Genomic DNA, 16428 nt, shown 5'->3' with positions numbered 1-16428 from the left:
CTGCTGCTTGATTTACATTATGTATGATTTGTAATTTTTACACTAGAACTCTGTAGTGCATGTGTTGTTAATGTGCACGGAGCAGCCTCCGTGTGGGCTGCTGTAAGTGACACTGTGTTGTTGCTGCTGCTGAGGTATGTGCATATTGAGAGAGAGAAGCGCTGCAGGAATATGCTTTTAACAAAGCATGCTATTATTGTGATGTTGCTGTCAGACTAAGGTTAGCTTGTTAGCTCCTCTGAGGGAGGGACTTTGGAAAGTTTGGAGGCAGGGCAAAAGAGCAGCGGGGATGGAGGGGGAGAGAGGGATCTCAGAGTCGCGGACTGCACCTTTAATACGAGAATGAAGCTATAACAACACAAGTGGTTAATAAAAACGTATATCACACTGGTAAGATTGAACCACTGGTCCCCTGGCATTGCAGATACCTGCATTAAGTGTCTCCATGAGAAAGTGACTCAGCTTCACTGTTTTTGAGGGTAAGTTTTTGGAAAGCAATTGTTCACACAAATTCTGCAATTGTGAAGTTGAATGTGCCTCTCAAAACCAAAAGTTTAAGTATATATCCAGAAAACTTTAACGTCAATTCAAAACAACTGACTATAATCAACTTCGGACTCCTGCAAGCCAGGAGGATGATCGCTTTAGCGTGGAGAAAATATATATACCTACAATAAGTGTCTGGGTGAAAGGGATGACAACCTGCATTGTGTTGGAGAAACTCACTTATATCGTCAGAGGTAGAGACATTTGATTGTGTATAGAAACACTTATTGCATTTTCCTGAACAACAATGTGTTTTAAGAAGTTTTGCTGTGTGTTGAGCATTTTATTTTAACTGTTTGTGTATTGTTGTGCTGTATTTTTTTTTCTGTTGTTTATATATTTGTCTTTGTTTGATACTTATTGTTTGTTTGTATAAAAAGGGTTAAAAAAAAATAATGGTATAGTTTTAGACAGACCTAAAACACAATCTTTTCATGTTTTATTAGGATTTGATTAACCTTAAAAAAAAAAAAAAAAAAACATACATGACAGAAACAACAAAATCTTTAAACCTTACAAACTTTAAAACTTGAAATTGAGACGCTTCAAGCATTGTAACATATTTTGGTTCAGTGAAGGTGGTTGTGTTGAACAGGCCTTTTAAAATTCCTTTGATGCTTACTGAATTTTGCATTTAAAATTATCAGCTCAGTCAGAGGCTGGTGGGTTGACAAAGGTCCTAGAAATCAAAGAGAAATTAAAAACCAATTAGAAAAGCTTTTGGTCCAGACCTTTGCCGCACTCTCCATTTACAGCTTTAAATGCTTTATCTTTGATAAACACTCAACCAGTATCATGCCGAACAATGCAAACAATAAAATGATTGTATTACTGGGATCTTGGGGGCAGAACTGATGCTGTTATACACTATATGTAGGTCAGCCTCCAGAGTCTATAGTAAGGCTGTGTCGTTTAATTGCCTTTTGTTCCAAAGCACTTCTGTAGCACATTGTTTTTCGATGACTATGTCAAAATGTTTTATACAAAAACTACCTGCTTAAATAAGACATTCAATAGATCAGTATGTTCGTAGTTAGGGGTGTGACGATGTCTCAATATGGCGATATATCACAATATATTTTCACACAGTCGATGATCGATTTGCTCGCGCTATCAATTTTTTTTTCACTAAAATGTGCAGGTAGGTCTTCATGGGAATTTTGTCACTATTTGTTGAAAGAACCAATATATTGTTTACTGGAATGTTGCACTATACTGGTGTCACTGGTAAGAAAGACCTTATTTTTTGTTTACAGAAAGCACTATTGGAGATACTTATTCTTTTACATTGGTATGTTGACACTTATTTACAGAAATGTTGCACTAAAATAGTGTCACTGTTTATAGGACACTTTTTCAAAATATTGTCTTTCAAAGATATAAAATAAGAATTCTAATTTTTTTACTTAATATTTTTTTTCCTTCTTGTTATGTCATAAATTATCGTAGATTGATTTATGACCAATATAACGATAATCGCAGTATCGTCATATCGTGAGATTATCGTTAGCGTGAGCTTTGTATCGCGTATCGTATCGTGAGGTACTCAGAGGTTCTCACCTCTATTCATAGTAGCACTGACCAGAATCTGAACTAATGTCCTGTTTAACGCTCATAATAAGCAGATGGTAGAACTACTTCCAGTCTATTGGCTGCAAAAATGAAACACTGCTTAGCTGTAGCTGTGCTAAATGTTTGGCACATAGAAACAACTTCACATTTATTGTTATTAATACATGTGAACTATGCATGTAAACTTTCTTTTTTCTGGGACTGATTGAAATGGGAATGCAATGGTAATAATAAATGAATAATTTCTACACTTCTTATCCTTTTCGGTCTGTGGGAGATGACCAAAAATGAGACTGACACTTGTATATTCAGTTCATGTTCATGACTATAATTTTTTAACCAAAAATACACATTTAAAATACCTTCATAGTTTTCATGCTTTTATTTATTAACTTTCTACTCTCTCTATCAAGTACCCCTTGTAGTGCCATCGTACCCTCATTTGAGAAACACTGATTTAAACTATATTTTCTTATGAAACATGGTCTCACCAATAAAGCATGAAACCCACAGTGAAATGCACATTGCTGTCTATTGAAAAAAAATACTCGAGACATGCCATTGTTTTTATATCAATGCTTGCGTAAAAGGTTTCAGTGACACAGTGATTGGAAAGGAAGTGTACTGAGCAAGTGCTGATGATGAGAGCTTACACTTGGAAGCTTCCCACTGGACTAAAATATGCACATTGATTAATTTAAATCACACGAGAAACATAAGGCAGAAAGCTGAGAAAGAGCATCCCCTCGACTCTATTCATGGTGCTTTGGTGTATCTAAGGAGCGGTTTTCTAATCTAATTTAACCGACTTAAGTGTACGACACAATGGACACCATCACAGTGCAAAGTAATCATAAGCGTTCTCTTATAAGGAAATCATAAACGCTTGTGGTAGATAAAACAATGCATTACTCTTGCCTGTATGCCATCATCACTATAGGCAGGGCTTATCGCTCACAGCAATGCGTGCAGCACACATAAATGAGTCAGATGGGAGGGTCAGGTGACCCATCCCTGGACAGCTGAGTCATAGATGACGTACTCTGCAGAAGACGCTTCCTATCAGACAAAAGGTCCAATCTGAGCTTCTCCTTTTCTACACTGATGTGATTTTTAATTTTTTTTTCCCAGCTGTTGCTGCTGGGGTATGAGATGGTAGTGAATCTTTCTCTGTCTGTCTCGCTCTGCTACCATGCTAGTATTACAACTAACTGCCCTTTTAGGAGTCACTGTGTCAGTATCTGTGCTCTACAGTTTGGTGATTGGAGTGCTCTTATATTTTTAAAATGAGTACAGGAAATAGCAAATGTACTTTTTAGGCAGTCATAAGCTGAGGCTGTAGTAAAGTCACCTGTCAGATCTGTTATAGAAATAACTAGAGTAGGGTTAATGCAGACTGATGGGGAAATTTCTGCTCATTTAAAGCTGATTTTGTTATTCGATATATCCATAGTGTAGCCCTAACTGATCAGTAAATCAAAGATCGTTGTGCTCCAAAAAAAGATGTAAACGGTAGAGATTGTCGCTCAAAAGTTTGCTTTCATCACAACATTTGTTGACATTTAGACACATTGCATTGTGGGATGTCTAGTCGCGTAGACAGGTGCATACAAATTATTTTATTTCATTCTGATATCACAAGGAATGCCGAGATCCAACTAGAACAAAAACAGTGTTAGGTGAATCACTGCCCTTGTCTGGCAAAGAAACACAATAAATCACTGTAAAAAAAAAACTAAAAACACTTCTATGCATCAGTCTCCAGGACACCACATCCCATGATGCAATGCAACGTGCAAGAATGTCTTGGCATCAAACAGAGTGATGGGCTGTGTTCGAAATAGCATACTAACATATTACTCATGTTGTCAAAATGAGTATGAAGTACATTCACATTAGATAGTATGGAAAGATTGAGTATATGAGGAATACCCCGATGTATACTAACATATTTTAAGTCTGCACGGTGGGCACACTAGTCACTCAACCGTCCCATGATACATTGCGAGCGGAACGTAAAATCGTCCTGGGACCATCTTTAAGGTAAAAATCAAACATTCTCTTTTCAAAACAAAAGCATTTTTGTTTTATTTTTCTCCATTGAAGCTACTCTAATATAATTCCAGTGAAGTTTGATTCATCAGAGGAGGGTGGGTCCACCACAGAACAGGAGAAATCTGACCCCGGTTCTGGGACTGAACGTAATATTCGGACTCACTCCCTCAGCTGGATGGTGTTGCTTGCTTTTTGGACTAAAAATCACAAAACTGGATGGTCACTTGCACTTGTCTATGCAGATCATGTCATTTTGATAAATGTCCATTCCAAATAAAATAAACTATATATAAAAAACAAAAGCATCTCTTCTTGTCTTCCATTAGTTTTTAATGCTTTTTAAAATAGGGCTGTAGTTTTGAAGTTAACTGGAACTTTTGTCAGTAGCACTCTGAAAAACGATGTAATGTCGGCATGAAATGTGTTTCCATGAGTTTTATGGATCAAATCACCAGATGTTTATATTCTACTTGGTCATGTTCTCACTTAAAATGCTTTCAGAAATTTTAAAGGTAGAAAAACAATGAAGATATTTAACCTCAGTGTGCTTCAGGTTTTTGTCATTGTAGGTCAGTGGGAACGGTCATCATCCTAATCCTCCCATACTTGTAGCATATAGTAGACAGTATATACTGACTGTGTTTGTAGTGCATAGTTCGGAGTATGCCATTTTTAACACAGCCATAGAGATGAAAACAGACTTTCATGCATCTTTTCTTTTTGGAGTAAATGATGTTAGATCTATTAATCTATGAGTCATACACTATGATTTTATCTGTAAAGAAATATTATTGTGGGAAGCAGCTTTCAGGGATTCCTGTGAGAAATCCTTGTGTTTTTTCTGTCTTTATGTCACTCTTCCCTCTCAGCGACTTGCTTTCTGTAGGCTTCATTAAGCAGCTGTATCTCCTCCTGATACCCCGAGCCCCCCTGCGTCTGCCGGCGACTGTTCTGTCGGTGTGCTTCCACTGTGTCTGGTATGGTGATATTAATGGTCTCTGCCTCGCTGCCACTGCTGCCTGGGATGAGCAGAGAGTAGGAGGCCGTCTCTCCCAGGTCACATGAGACAAAGCGGTTCTCCCTGCGGGAGTAGCGCAGAGAGGGTGAGCGGGCGTGGGTGGAGGACTGGCTGATGTTGGAGATGATTGAAACACTATCCATGGCCTCTTCATTATCACAGATCTCCAGGACCTCGAGGTGGATCTTGACATTTGTGTCGCTGACGCCACCTCCCCTTCCTATTTCCATGCCCAGTCCCACACTGCTGACATTCACATCTCTGGTTTGGCCTTTTGACGTTGGGTCATCTGCACTGGGCTCATGGCCAACTGATTTAGAACGATACACTTCAACCTTTAAAAAGAGAAAACATATGAAAGATAATCCCATTCAGCAATGATAACTTGGTTATGTTGTTACCCAATTTTATCATCTCTGCAATTTGGTCTTTATTGTTATTTCTAAGGTTGACACTATTTTGACATCAAAAACTGCCACATGGAATTTTGTACCACATATGTGTCATTCCATGTCAATTCACAAATTGCCCATGCACTTTGGTCTCAAAAAATTATATATATATATATATATATATATATATATATATATATATATATATATATATATATATATATATATATATATATTATAAGACACAGAGGCAAGCTACAATGGCCTCATGTAAAGGATTTACAATATCCACAAGTGGTGAAATAACCCACACTTGGGGTCCAAAATAAAGTTGAATGAAGAAAAAATGTTTCATATCCCAAGAAAGAGTCATCTTAGATTTTTTTTATCACGTTCCCACATGCAGATATGGGACAATGAAAATAGTAAAAAACTTTCGGACTTCAAGAGACTGTCACCCAAGAACCAGTGCATATATGTGACTAATCATTAGTGATGTGAACAGTCTATGTACATAGCTCAAAGCTGATCGCATATGTTAAGTTGTTTACTGAAGGTCCAAAAATGTTCGAACCCCAATCCCAGACAAACTTTTTTCCAATTTTGAGGGGAGATAAATAGATAGATAGATAGATAGATAGATAGATAGATAGATAGATAGATAGATAGATAGACGTTGCATTAGGCACAACAAAAACAGTTGGATAAGCAGCGAGAATACAAGAGTAAAAAGAATAAAAGAGGAGAAAAAGGATAAAAACCAGGTCAGGTCAAAGAGGGATGCACTATAAATATATAAATACATAAATATATCAGTGCAAAGTGTATGTGCAGGAGACTATGTGCAAAACAGGTACTGTAGATAGAATAAACAATGATGAGGTCTGATAAAAAAAAAAAAAAAAGGATGTATAGCAGATCTTTTTATATGTTCTGAGAGAGTAGATGGAGCTGTATTATGATACCAAATTTCAGTTTCCTATGTGGTGTAATTTATGAGTTATTGGAAGCTGAAAATGGAATAAAAATAATGACAAGCAAAAATCGACACACCCCCCTCACTAAATTGTCCATATCTTAAAAAGCATTAATCCGATTCAACAAAAAATTCCCAGTGTTCAATTTTGAGACCAAAGTGCGTGGGATGACCTGAACATTTGTTGAAATGTAATGAAATGAGCCATATAGCGACTGTTAAATTAATGTATTACCTTCTTGGCATTGTTGGGAGAGATTTTTAGACCATCACTGCTGACTTCATAGGTGGAAAGTGACAGCGTCTTCCCTGTGGGCGCTTGCAGTGATACAGTACCTTGAAACGCACACAGAGGGATGGAGAGACCACCTGCAGATCGCTGCACAACAAAATCATAACAAAAAAGGACAAATAACTTTCAGTCAATATTTATACATCCTTCAACTGGCAGAAAACAATACCTTAGGAAACTACTAAATATGATAAGTTTATCTAAGACCTCCAACTGACTGTTGACCATGATAATTTCACACCTCATTTTCTTTGACCTAAGAGTGTAGGGATTTTGCCATGGGTTTCAAGTGAAAGGAGATGAATAATTTGCTCCATCCTTTTCGTCCTCAGGGATAATGAGACCTACATGTATGAGAGCCATCAACAGCACTTCACTTCTAAATTTAGATTTGGAACTTCCATACCAACCTCCAGGTTCACAGCAAGAGGACCAAAGTATGATGAGTTCCTTCTCTTGTTGTTATCACAAGTTGAAGAAGGATAGATAATGAATAAAGGAAAGTAATGCGTAATTTCAATGCCAACTTTTGTTGTTGTTTTTAGTCATATTTTCATTTTCTCCTTCATACTTAAGCTTTTATGCAATGAAATAAATGTTGCATCCAAGTGAGCGACTGCAGAGGAAATGTTTTTGAAAAAAATGCCCATTTGCAACAGTGAAAGCGCAGACATCGTCTGATATAATAGTGGGAGGATGGCAGCTCTCCTTAAGCCACTGAGACGACTTTAATGTAGTGATCTGACTGAAACTATGAGGCACAATAAAGACAACGGCGGTTTTAAATTGCATGTCTTCCTTTACTCTCTGTTTTTGTGCCATTCTCTTGGATCCTTTGGGAGTAAAGAATGAAAGAAAAGCTATATATGATAAGCCAGCAGCTCACGCTCAAGTCAAAAATAGTTAGACACTCATATATGTAATTAATCAAGTAGTGCTTTTTCTGCTTACATATTCTAATTCTAATTCAACTTTATTCATATAGCAAACAAATGCAACAATAAGTCATCTCATAGCACTCATCACAAAACACAGTTATGTTTATCTTACATCTTCTTTTAAATAATGTTATTTATCCCAATAATTACGACAGACCAGTATTGACGTGATTTTCATCATTAACAGTGTTCATGTGATTCAAGATGGAGAACATGTTTTAATTTCATAGTAAAATTCTAGTAACACTAAATAGAACAAGAAACTTCAGAGAAAGCAAAGCTGTGCTAAGTTCCAAATATCCACTTGTTGTCATAGACTAGCAGTTATCATTGATTATTTAAACCATTAATAATGATATAGTACGTCAAAATGTATGGGCATTCTTTTGTTTGTTTGTTGAAAAATCGCAATCTGGATCTGATCCTGATGAAGCCCAGTGAGGTAATTGAGGAACAAATCTGACATAACTGAGTAAAATTTCATAAAACTGTCTTTTTTATGAATCAAGATATAAACTTTGGAAATTTCATTAATGATGGAGTCAGAATCGCATCAAGTACTTTAGTGAAATCCTGCTAACATACAAACGAACAAATAAACACAGGTGAAAACATGACCCCCTTGGAGGAGTAAATGAGTTCACTTGTTGACGTACAGCTCTGTTTTGATCATTAATTTGCTAAAATAAAATAGATTTTATGTAATAATGCTATAATTTTAGACTGATTACTAACTTGATACAAAGTTCTTTCAGCTCTATTGTTATTCTGACCCCTCATGGATTCTTGAATACTGCTTTGAAAACAAATACTCAGCTAAACATTTCCTACCAGCGTCACGCTCTAAAAACACTGGTGGATGCAGCATGTTGAATCAAGCAGGGAGGTGGGGGGGTTCACGACAAATCAATACATTTTTCATTTTCAGGTCCTGCCATGAGTAAAAGCTTATCATTTGCATCGCAGGACTGAGTGGATTTTAGTTATACATTACAATAGCTCAACCGTTGTCCTCTAGGAAAGGGCTTGTGTGCGCACCCTCAGCTCTGTGCTCAGCCAATAGAGTATAAAGTCACGGAGAGGGTAAATATGTCTTTAAGCTTTAATTCCACCTACCCTGGATGCGAAGAGCCAGAGGGGCTGAGATAAAAAAAAAAGTAAAACAACACTGGATAATAACATTGAGTCGGCTAACAAGGAACAAATCACAGCCAGGGAACATCTTAAATCACAACTATTTGATCTTGTTTGCTGTGTATCAGCAGTTATTTTTGCTCTAGGATTGCTGGACTTAATTTGATCTTTTGTGATTGTGGTCAAGAAACTGATGTTGTTTGCACAGTGGTAATTATTTTCTTACACATATAAAAATACAGTCAATAAAAAAAAAGGCCTGAGGACACCTATTAGGCTTATTTTGCTATTGACAAAGTAAGTAAATGCAAAATTCAGCAGTAAGGTGTTTTATATTTTAAATTGATTTTTAGACTCTGCCATTTTCAAGCCACAGCACTTCAAATTTCTGACTTAGACCAGGGGTCTGCAACCTGTGGCTCTGGAGCTTCATGTGGCTCTTTGACTGTTTTGCAATGGCTCCCTGTAGCTTTAAAACTAACCTAAAAATAAATCACATTGTGCAATAACTTCACCTTTCTACTTCAATTCCTGCAACCTCTATAGACTATCAATTTTCCTTGCACCTGTGGCTAACCTTAAGTTTAAATTGGTGGTAAGATTACTAAGCTAACAAAAATACTATTCTGGAAGAAATTAGAGGCTTTATTTGTGTGGGGAAAGATTTATTTAATTGCCAACATGCCAGCTTAATATGCATGCTTGATATGTGGCAAGAAATTAGCAATTAGCATGTGTTGACCAACAAGATAATTATTTACAGTATTTATGAGCATAGGGGTAAGCCAGCTAACCTACAGTGTCACCTAAATCTACGCTCATTTACTTTTTCCACATTTTGAAATGTTACAGACTTATTCTAAAAGTGAATTGAGTGTAGGTTTTTTTTTTTTTTTTTTTTTTTTTAAATTCACATTTTCAGACACGTTAAAATAAATAAACAAAAATAGTAAGTAAGTATATTTCCCTGCAGGGATTAATAAAGTAATTAAAATTTAAATTAAATTAAAATTATATGACAGCAAAAGCTTCCCTTGTGGGAGCCCATTAAGTTTTAGCAAAAAAAAAAAAAGGAAGTGTTTGTAGAAGTTGGGTGAAAAGAAGATATTTTAGGAGCAGCAAAGTAATTTTCATTGTATCTTAATTACATGTGCTGACATCTGTTAGTGAATGTTTTTTCCTACTACCGCTAGTTATTACATTATGTAAATATATCTTATCCATTTATAAGTTGCTTTTTGGATGCCTTTTTTTTTTTTTTCTGTGCTTCATTATTTTTTTGCTTCAAAATCTGCATTTCTATATTATATTATGCAAATAATGTGTTAAATAGCAATCAGGAAGCCTTGTACTATTTGCATATTTGGAATAAAATATTAATAAAATACTAATAAGTCCTCCTACATTACATCTAATTACTGCATGCCCTCTCTCACTTTACTCTATGTATGTTTGTATTTGCATGTGCATATGGGTATATATATATATGTTTTAATTTTGTATATTTTTTTTTATTTTCAATTCATATTTTGTTCAATATTTTCTTTGTCGTTATATATTATTTTTCCTCATATATCAAAGATTAACTGTGAAATTTTGAGCGTTTATTTGTTAGCCTTATTTTAGGTTAGGGGTGGAGCTCTTATACAAGCCCATTGGGCTTCGTTCCCTCCTTGCACCTTTAATATTGTTTTTTTCTTTAATGTGTGCTAAATAAATAAATAAAAAATGAAATGAAAATAAAAGGAAGCCACACCCACCCACTGTATTAAATATGGTTTATAACACTATCAAAAATTCTTGTGTTTCTCTAACACAGCGTGATGGTTGGAAGAACTCAGCTTTATCAGAAGGACAATACAAATGAACTAATGAACGGTAATTCCCATTAACAAACTGGTCTGTACCTGTCTGGGTGTTCTTTCAGATTTACTCCTGCACCACTCCCAGTCCGTCAGCTCAATGTTCCGACTCTCCGCGTGCGACAGCCTCCTCTCCGGCCCCTCAAACACGGATGATGGATCAATGAGATCATGATGGTGTCCTTGATGATGCAGAGGCAGTGAGGTGATGTGTTGGAACTGATCGTCACCTCTGTGCCTCTCATTGCTCAGTGGGACTCTATCAGCAGGTGTCTCTACACCCCCTCCAGCCTCAGCCTCCAACAGAGGCTCTGCATGAGTGGAGGTGTCCACTGGGCAGGTGAGGCTGAAACCCAAATTGTCTCCCATGTTGGGGAGTCTGGCGCTTTGGAGCGCATCAAGTTGAGTAGTAGAAAAATCACAGTTAAAAAGGCTGTGATAAGCAGGTTTCTTAATAGGGGGAGACATTGTTGCACGTGACAACTTGTACACCCCGTAGCCTTGTTGGAACGAAAGGTTGAATTCAATTTTTCTTTTCATCATCACTGTGAAAAAAATGAAAAAAAGGTATTAATATGTTATGGACCCTCAGTTAGAAAATATTAAAGCTGATATCTGGAGTTTTTGAGAAACGTTTCGATGTCCCGCCCTAAACAGCCTCACTTCCTCCCACTGCCTCTGCCAATCTACCAGAAGCCACGCCTCTAATTTTCTGCACGCACATCGCAAAACATAACAAGGTCGCATTGATATAGGTCTATGGGTCAGGTAAGAGTCAAAATCATATTTACCTGTTTGCTGTTGTGACGTGTGGCCTTGTTTCCGTGCACAGTTCCGCATTCACTTTGATTGACAGTCTCAAAAACAGGAAGTCGAAGCCTAATGGCTGGGAGATAGGGGTTTATAGGACGAAGGCGGGACTAAGCTATATACATTAATGTATATGAATGACTACCGGCAGTAGACCATAATAAAAGACTATTTAGGTATTATTTCTCATTTTAAAAGAATCATACATAAACATAGATTTCTCAGAAACTCCAGATATCAGCTTTAAGGGCTGTGATTGAAAATGATAGACACTAGGCCGGGTCTTCTGCTTCGTTGGATGGTTTCAACAGTAAAAGCATTCATTTCATCAACACACCTGAGGGTTCTTTTGTTGGCTCCTGTTTGCAATGGATGAAGCAACCACAGGGCAGGTGGATCCAGTGTTCCGAAAGCACAAACAATGGAGTGACCGCAGGCGCAAGCAGAGTGAGAAAGAAGCTCAGAGTCTCCAGGGAGGAGCTGCGCATATTCACTGCATGCCGTACCAGCACCAAAGTCTGTGGATGAAGGGGAGGGAGGGAAGGATTAACCAGGTGTGCAGCCTGTAAATCTGTATGCATGAGTGGATGCAGGGAGATACAATAATGAAAGGAAATCACACACTATTCATCCAATGTAGACTTTCTACAATTTATTGATATTCGTTTACAGTATATAGCATAATGCATGTTTGAGCCAAAATGTTTTTTTTTTTTTTTACTTTTGTAACCCACCTAAGAAACTGAATGGGGAACCTTCATTGTTTTGGAAAAAGAAATGTATCAAATAAATTAAGACATCCAAAATTTGATCAACAATAAATAACTATATTTTCTCTAACTCCACAACCCTGACTTATTACATAGCTAGACTCCAACATGTTTGGATGGAAACAGGTAATGTGAGTCTAATTATTCATATTGAATACACTTCACCCCTCAGATGGTTATTAAATATGTTTTTTTCCTTAACGCCTTTCTAAAATTTTGTTTGCTAAATTAAGTCTTTCCCTCCTTTGTTGTGAAGTAAAACAAAATTAAGAGTAAAATTGTTTTCATCCATCTTGCCTGACAACTTTCAGTCACCTAACATAAAAAGCCAGGATACATAAACATGACATGGCAAATTCACACAGAAACACCCACAAGTTTGGCTTTTATGTTTTTGGCAATATCTCTTCAAGGTCCTTAAAGAGATTACAACATCATGTTTATGAGCTAAAAAAAAAAAATCTATTTGTTATTAAACCCAACTTTGAAGTATCATTTAATGCATTCATCGATACACAGAATTTTGTAGATGGCCACAATCTGCAGTTTGTTGTCATATGATGAATTGACCCTTGTCAGCGTCCGTAGATTTGACTTCATTATCAGACCTTTGACTTTTGTCACGATATTGTATTTTGAGTTCATTTTTGAAATTTCGACTTTGATCTCGACATTAAACTTCAACTTCATTTTCAAAATTTTTATTTTAATCTCCACATATCGACTCTATTTTATGATTTGTCCAAATTAATTTTCACCATCAAAATTGGCCCTCATACACTTCCATATTAGAGAAAATAAATATGTTTACTTATTTATCATTTTTGACCACCTGATAAATGTGTGCCCACCCCATGTATGGAAGTGTAGCTCCGCCCCTGTTCTTACCATCATTGGCATCCATAGAACCACTCGGACCATCGCTAGGATCATTGAGAAGCGCTTTTGTGCAAACCCCACCGGTGTGTCCCCTACAGCTGCTGGCCCCTGTCCTCTGAGGGCCTCTGGGGACACACCGCTGTCCTCTCTCTGTCTCTGCTCCGTCCCACACGAACTGGGACTGAGGTCGTTGTACGTCCCGAAGCTTGAGTTCATACTGTCCCTGGAGAAAGACTGGAGCTCCTTCTCCATCTCCTCAAAGCTGGGGTACATCAAAGTGCTGTGGGGCTCTCTGGAGCACAGCAGCTGGTATGTGAGGGGGGTGAAGAAACAAAACAACCCACAAAAGCACAGGGAATATAAAGAGAAGAGCAGGAGGATGTAAAAACTGCCACTTTCTGGGAAACATCCCAGAGATGAGGGTGTGAAGCTGCCCCATCCACACAGAGGCAGGACACTGACAGCCAGGCTCACAGCCCACACACCCAGCACGGCCCACCTCACTGTCAGCGGCCGGCAGACCGCCTCAAGCACCCCGAACCTCGTCTTAGTGACAGAAAAAGTATACGCTGCTATAAGGCACGCCTTCATGTTGCTGGAAACACCCTGGAACACGTAGAGAAGTCCGGATAAAGTGCAGAGACTGACCGAGCTTTGAGCCCGGTCCCGGTCCCACTGCAGCAGCAGGAACAGGGACAGAGGAACCACGCTCAGCAGGTCGTCTACAGACAGAGAAGCCACGATCACACACAGGGAGGTCTTTTCCCTCATCCGGAGGAGGCAGAGCAGAGAGTAAACCCCTCCGACGAAGGTAACAGCGGCGATGGCAACGCACAGACCGAAGAGGAACAGACGCACCTGTGCGTCCCTCCCGGAGGGGTCTGTGGTGGCGCTGGGGCCGGGGGTGTAGCTCTGGTTTGGTGCCGGAGAGCTGTAATGTGTGCCGGACATTTTCACAGGACTCTGGTTTGTCTCGTAAAGTTTGACAGAAGCAAATCGCACAACGTGGTTAAATCACACAAGGTAGAATGAGAGAGACGCAGTGCAACATCCTCTTCCTCCTCCTCCTCATCTAAAACACACGTTATCAGCGCTGTGCGGTCACTTCTGTGGACGTAGAACCCCAGGTATCCCTCCAAAGAGCCGGTCCTTAGAGCTCCAGTAACAGCAGGCACTTTACGCTTAAACTGAGAAACAGGAGCATCTCTGCATGGTCTCCAGCAGCTGATCTACGCGCAGTCGTCGTCATCACCAAATCCCTTCGATTGGGGGGGGGGGCGGGCCGACCACAGCACAGCTATACTATTACCATGCGCGAGGTGTGCGCGCGCTTGTGTTGTGTGTGCATGCGTATTAGAGCCCCGAATCCGTCAGATGGGCCCCATAAGCATCCAATTTATAGCTTTAGACCAGTGATTCTCTTTTTTGGGTATCCCCCCCCCAACGCACACACACACGCACCGACTCCGCCCCCAAATAATCCGGCCAAATAACACATATTAAAATGTATTGAACTAACAGGGAAAAAGTAGCTTCATGTTTCATAATGCAAGTGTCATATTTCATAAATAAATCAAAACTAAAAAACATAAACTAAAACGATTCACCTGCATAAAAAACAAATGCAAGAATACAGTAGACAAAAAACACAGGAAGTAACGAAACATTGTTTGCAATCTGTTAAAGTTAAAGAAAACAAAACAAAAAAAAAAAATGTATTTTTTAAGTCAGCTATTGAAAGTTTCTTTATTATTTTGCTCCATGTGAAGTACATGCCGTAGTAAATAATTATTTTTACACTTTAGTTTCGAGTTACATTTTGTTCCCGGTCCATATCTAATGCATTTTATTCATTGAATGCTCTTTTAATTTCTGCCTCATTTTTTAGGCTTCTCATTATTACTTTTTTATTTTGTGTGTGTAGGCATTTTGTTTAGTGTTATTGATCTTTATTAGAAAGGCATTGAAAAAGATTGACATGAAATTGAAAATGTCCTCCTGTTTGTCAAGCCCCACCTGTCATACCTCCATTTCCCACAAGGGGGCGCGACACACACTTTGGCTGAACAAGGCTGCAATGTCCCAGAAAAATAGTTTTTTTTTTCTTAACTTCTAGGGAAGAAAAAGAGAAAGAAGAGTTTGCATGGGTAATGTCATTATTTTGTGCTGTGCCAGCCCAGTCTCACGGGGATAGTGAAGCCTATAATTTTTTTATGCGTGGCAACACAATTTCCTCATATTTTTTTGTGTTACAGGGAACATTTTTTTTCATGCTAGGTGACATGACTTAGTTTTGTTCTTTGGAAAATTGTGCGAAATTTTGTCGAGCTGCTTCGATCGAATTGCAAACCAATGGGATTTATCACCTTAACCTGACCCTGAATAAAATGTTCCAAAAAGTTGTAATTGCACAAAATAACTTTCATTCAAAATACATGCATTTAAAAGCGGTGTCCAGCAGCACAAAAAACACCCAGAAATTGTGTTCGCACGCACATAAAGAGATACGTTAATTTTTGTGACAGTGTCGCGTTTCCGGCATGGCCAAAAAGTGAAAAAATTTAGAATATTTTTTTTCTTGATCTAAGGCTTTGGAATTACTCTAAATACAAGTATAAAAATTACCACTTCAGTTATTTGGGGTTAGACTGAAGTAAAGTAGAGAAAATGAAAAAAAATTAAAAAGCACAAAAATGATAAGGCATAGCCAAAAAGTGAAAAAATTTAGAATTTTTTTTTTCTTGATCTAAGGCTTTGGAATTACTCTAAAAACAAGTGCAAAAAATACCACGGCAGTTATTTGGGGTTAGACTGAAGTAAAGTAGAGAAAATGACAAAAATTAAAAAGCACAAAAAAGATAAGGCGCAGCATGGCCAAAATGTGAAAAATATAGAATTTTTTTTTTCTTGATTTAAGGCTTTGGAATTACTCTAAATACAAGTGCAAAAAATACCACGGCAGTTATTTGGGGTTAGACTGAAGTAAAGTAGAGAAAATGACAAAAATTAAAAAACACAAAAAAGTGGCCAAAAAGTGAAAAAAATTTGAATTTTTTTTTTCTTGATTTAAGGCTTTGGATTTACTCTAAATACAAGTGCAAAAAATACCACGGCAGTTATTTGGGGTTAGACTGAAGTAAAGTAGAGAAAATGACAAAAATTAAAAAACACAAAAAAGTGACCA

The 16428-nt window shown here is 37.8% G+C and overlaps 1 protein-coding gene across 1 annotated transcript; it reads right to left on the bottom strand.

Annotated features, from left to right (window-relative positions):
- Positions 1–3873: 3873 nt before the first annotated feature.
- Positions 3874–14393, bottom strand: LOC114474737 (probable G-protein coupled receptor 149). Its single transcript, XM_028465224.1, has 5 exons — positions 13254–14393; positions 11933–12113; positions 10831–11330; positions 6795–6938; positions 3874–5526 (listed from the first exon to the last, which is right to left on the bottom strand). The coding sequence occupies exons 1-5, from the start codon at positions 14193–14195 to the stop codon at positions 5026–5028; spliced, it is 2268 nt and encodes a 755-aa protein (XP_028321025.1). The 5' UTR covers positions 14196–14393; the 3' UTR covers positions 3874–5025.
- Positions 14394–16428: the final 2035 nt, after the last annotated feature.

Source organism: Gouania willdenowi, chromosome 13 (assembly GCF_900634775.1).
Source record: "Gouania willdenowi chromosome 13, fGouWil2.1, whole genome shotgun sequence".
In the NCBI taxonomy this organism is placed as follows: Eukaryota; Metazoa; Chordata; class Actinopteri; order Blenniiformes; family Gobiesocidae; genus Gouania; species Gouania willdenowi.
The sequence above is the reverse complement of the archived record's forward strand: the minus strand, read 5'-3'. Positions and strand labels throughout refer to the sequence as shown.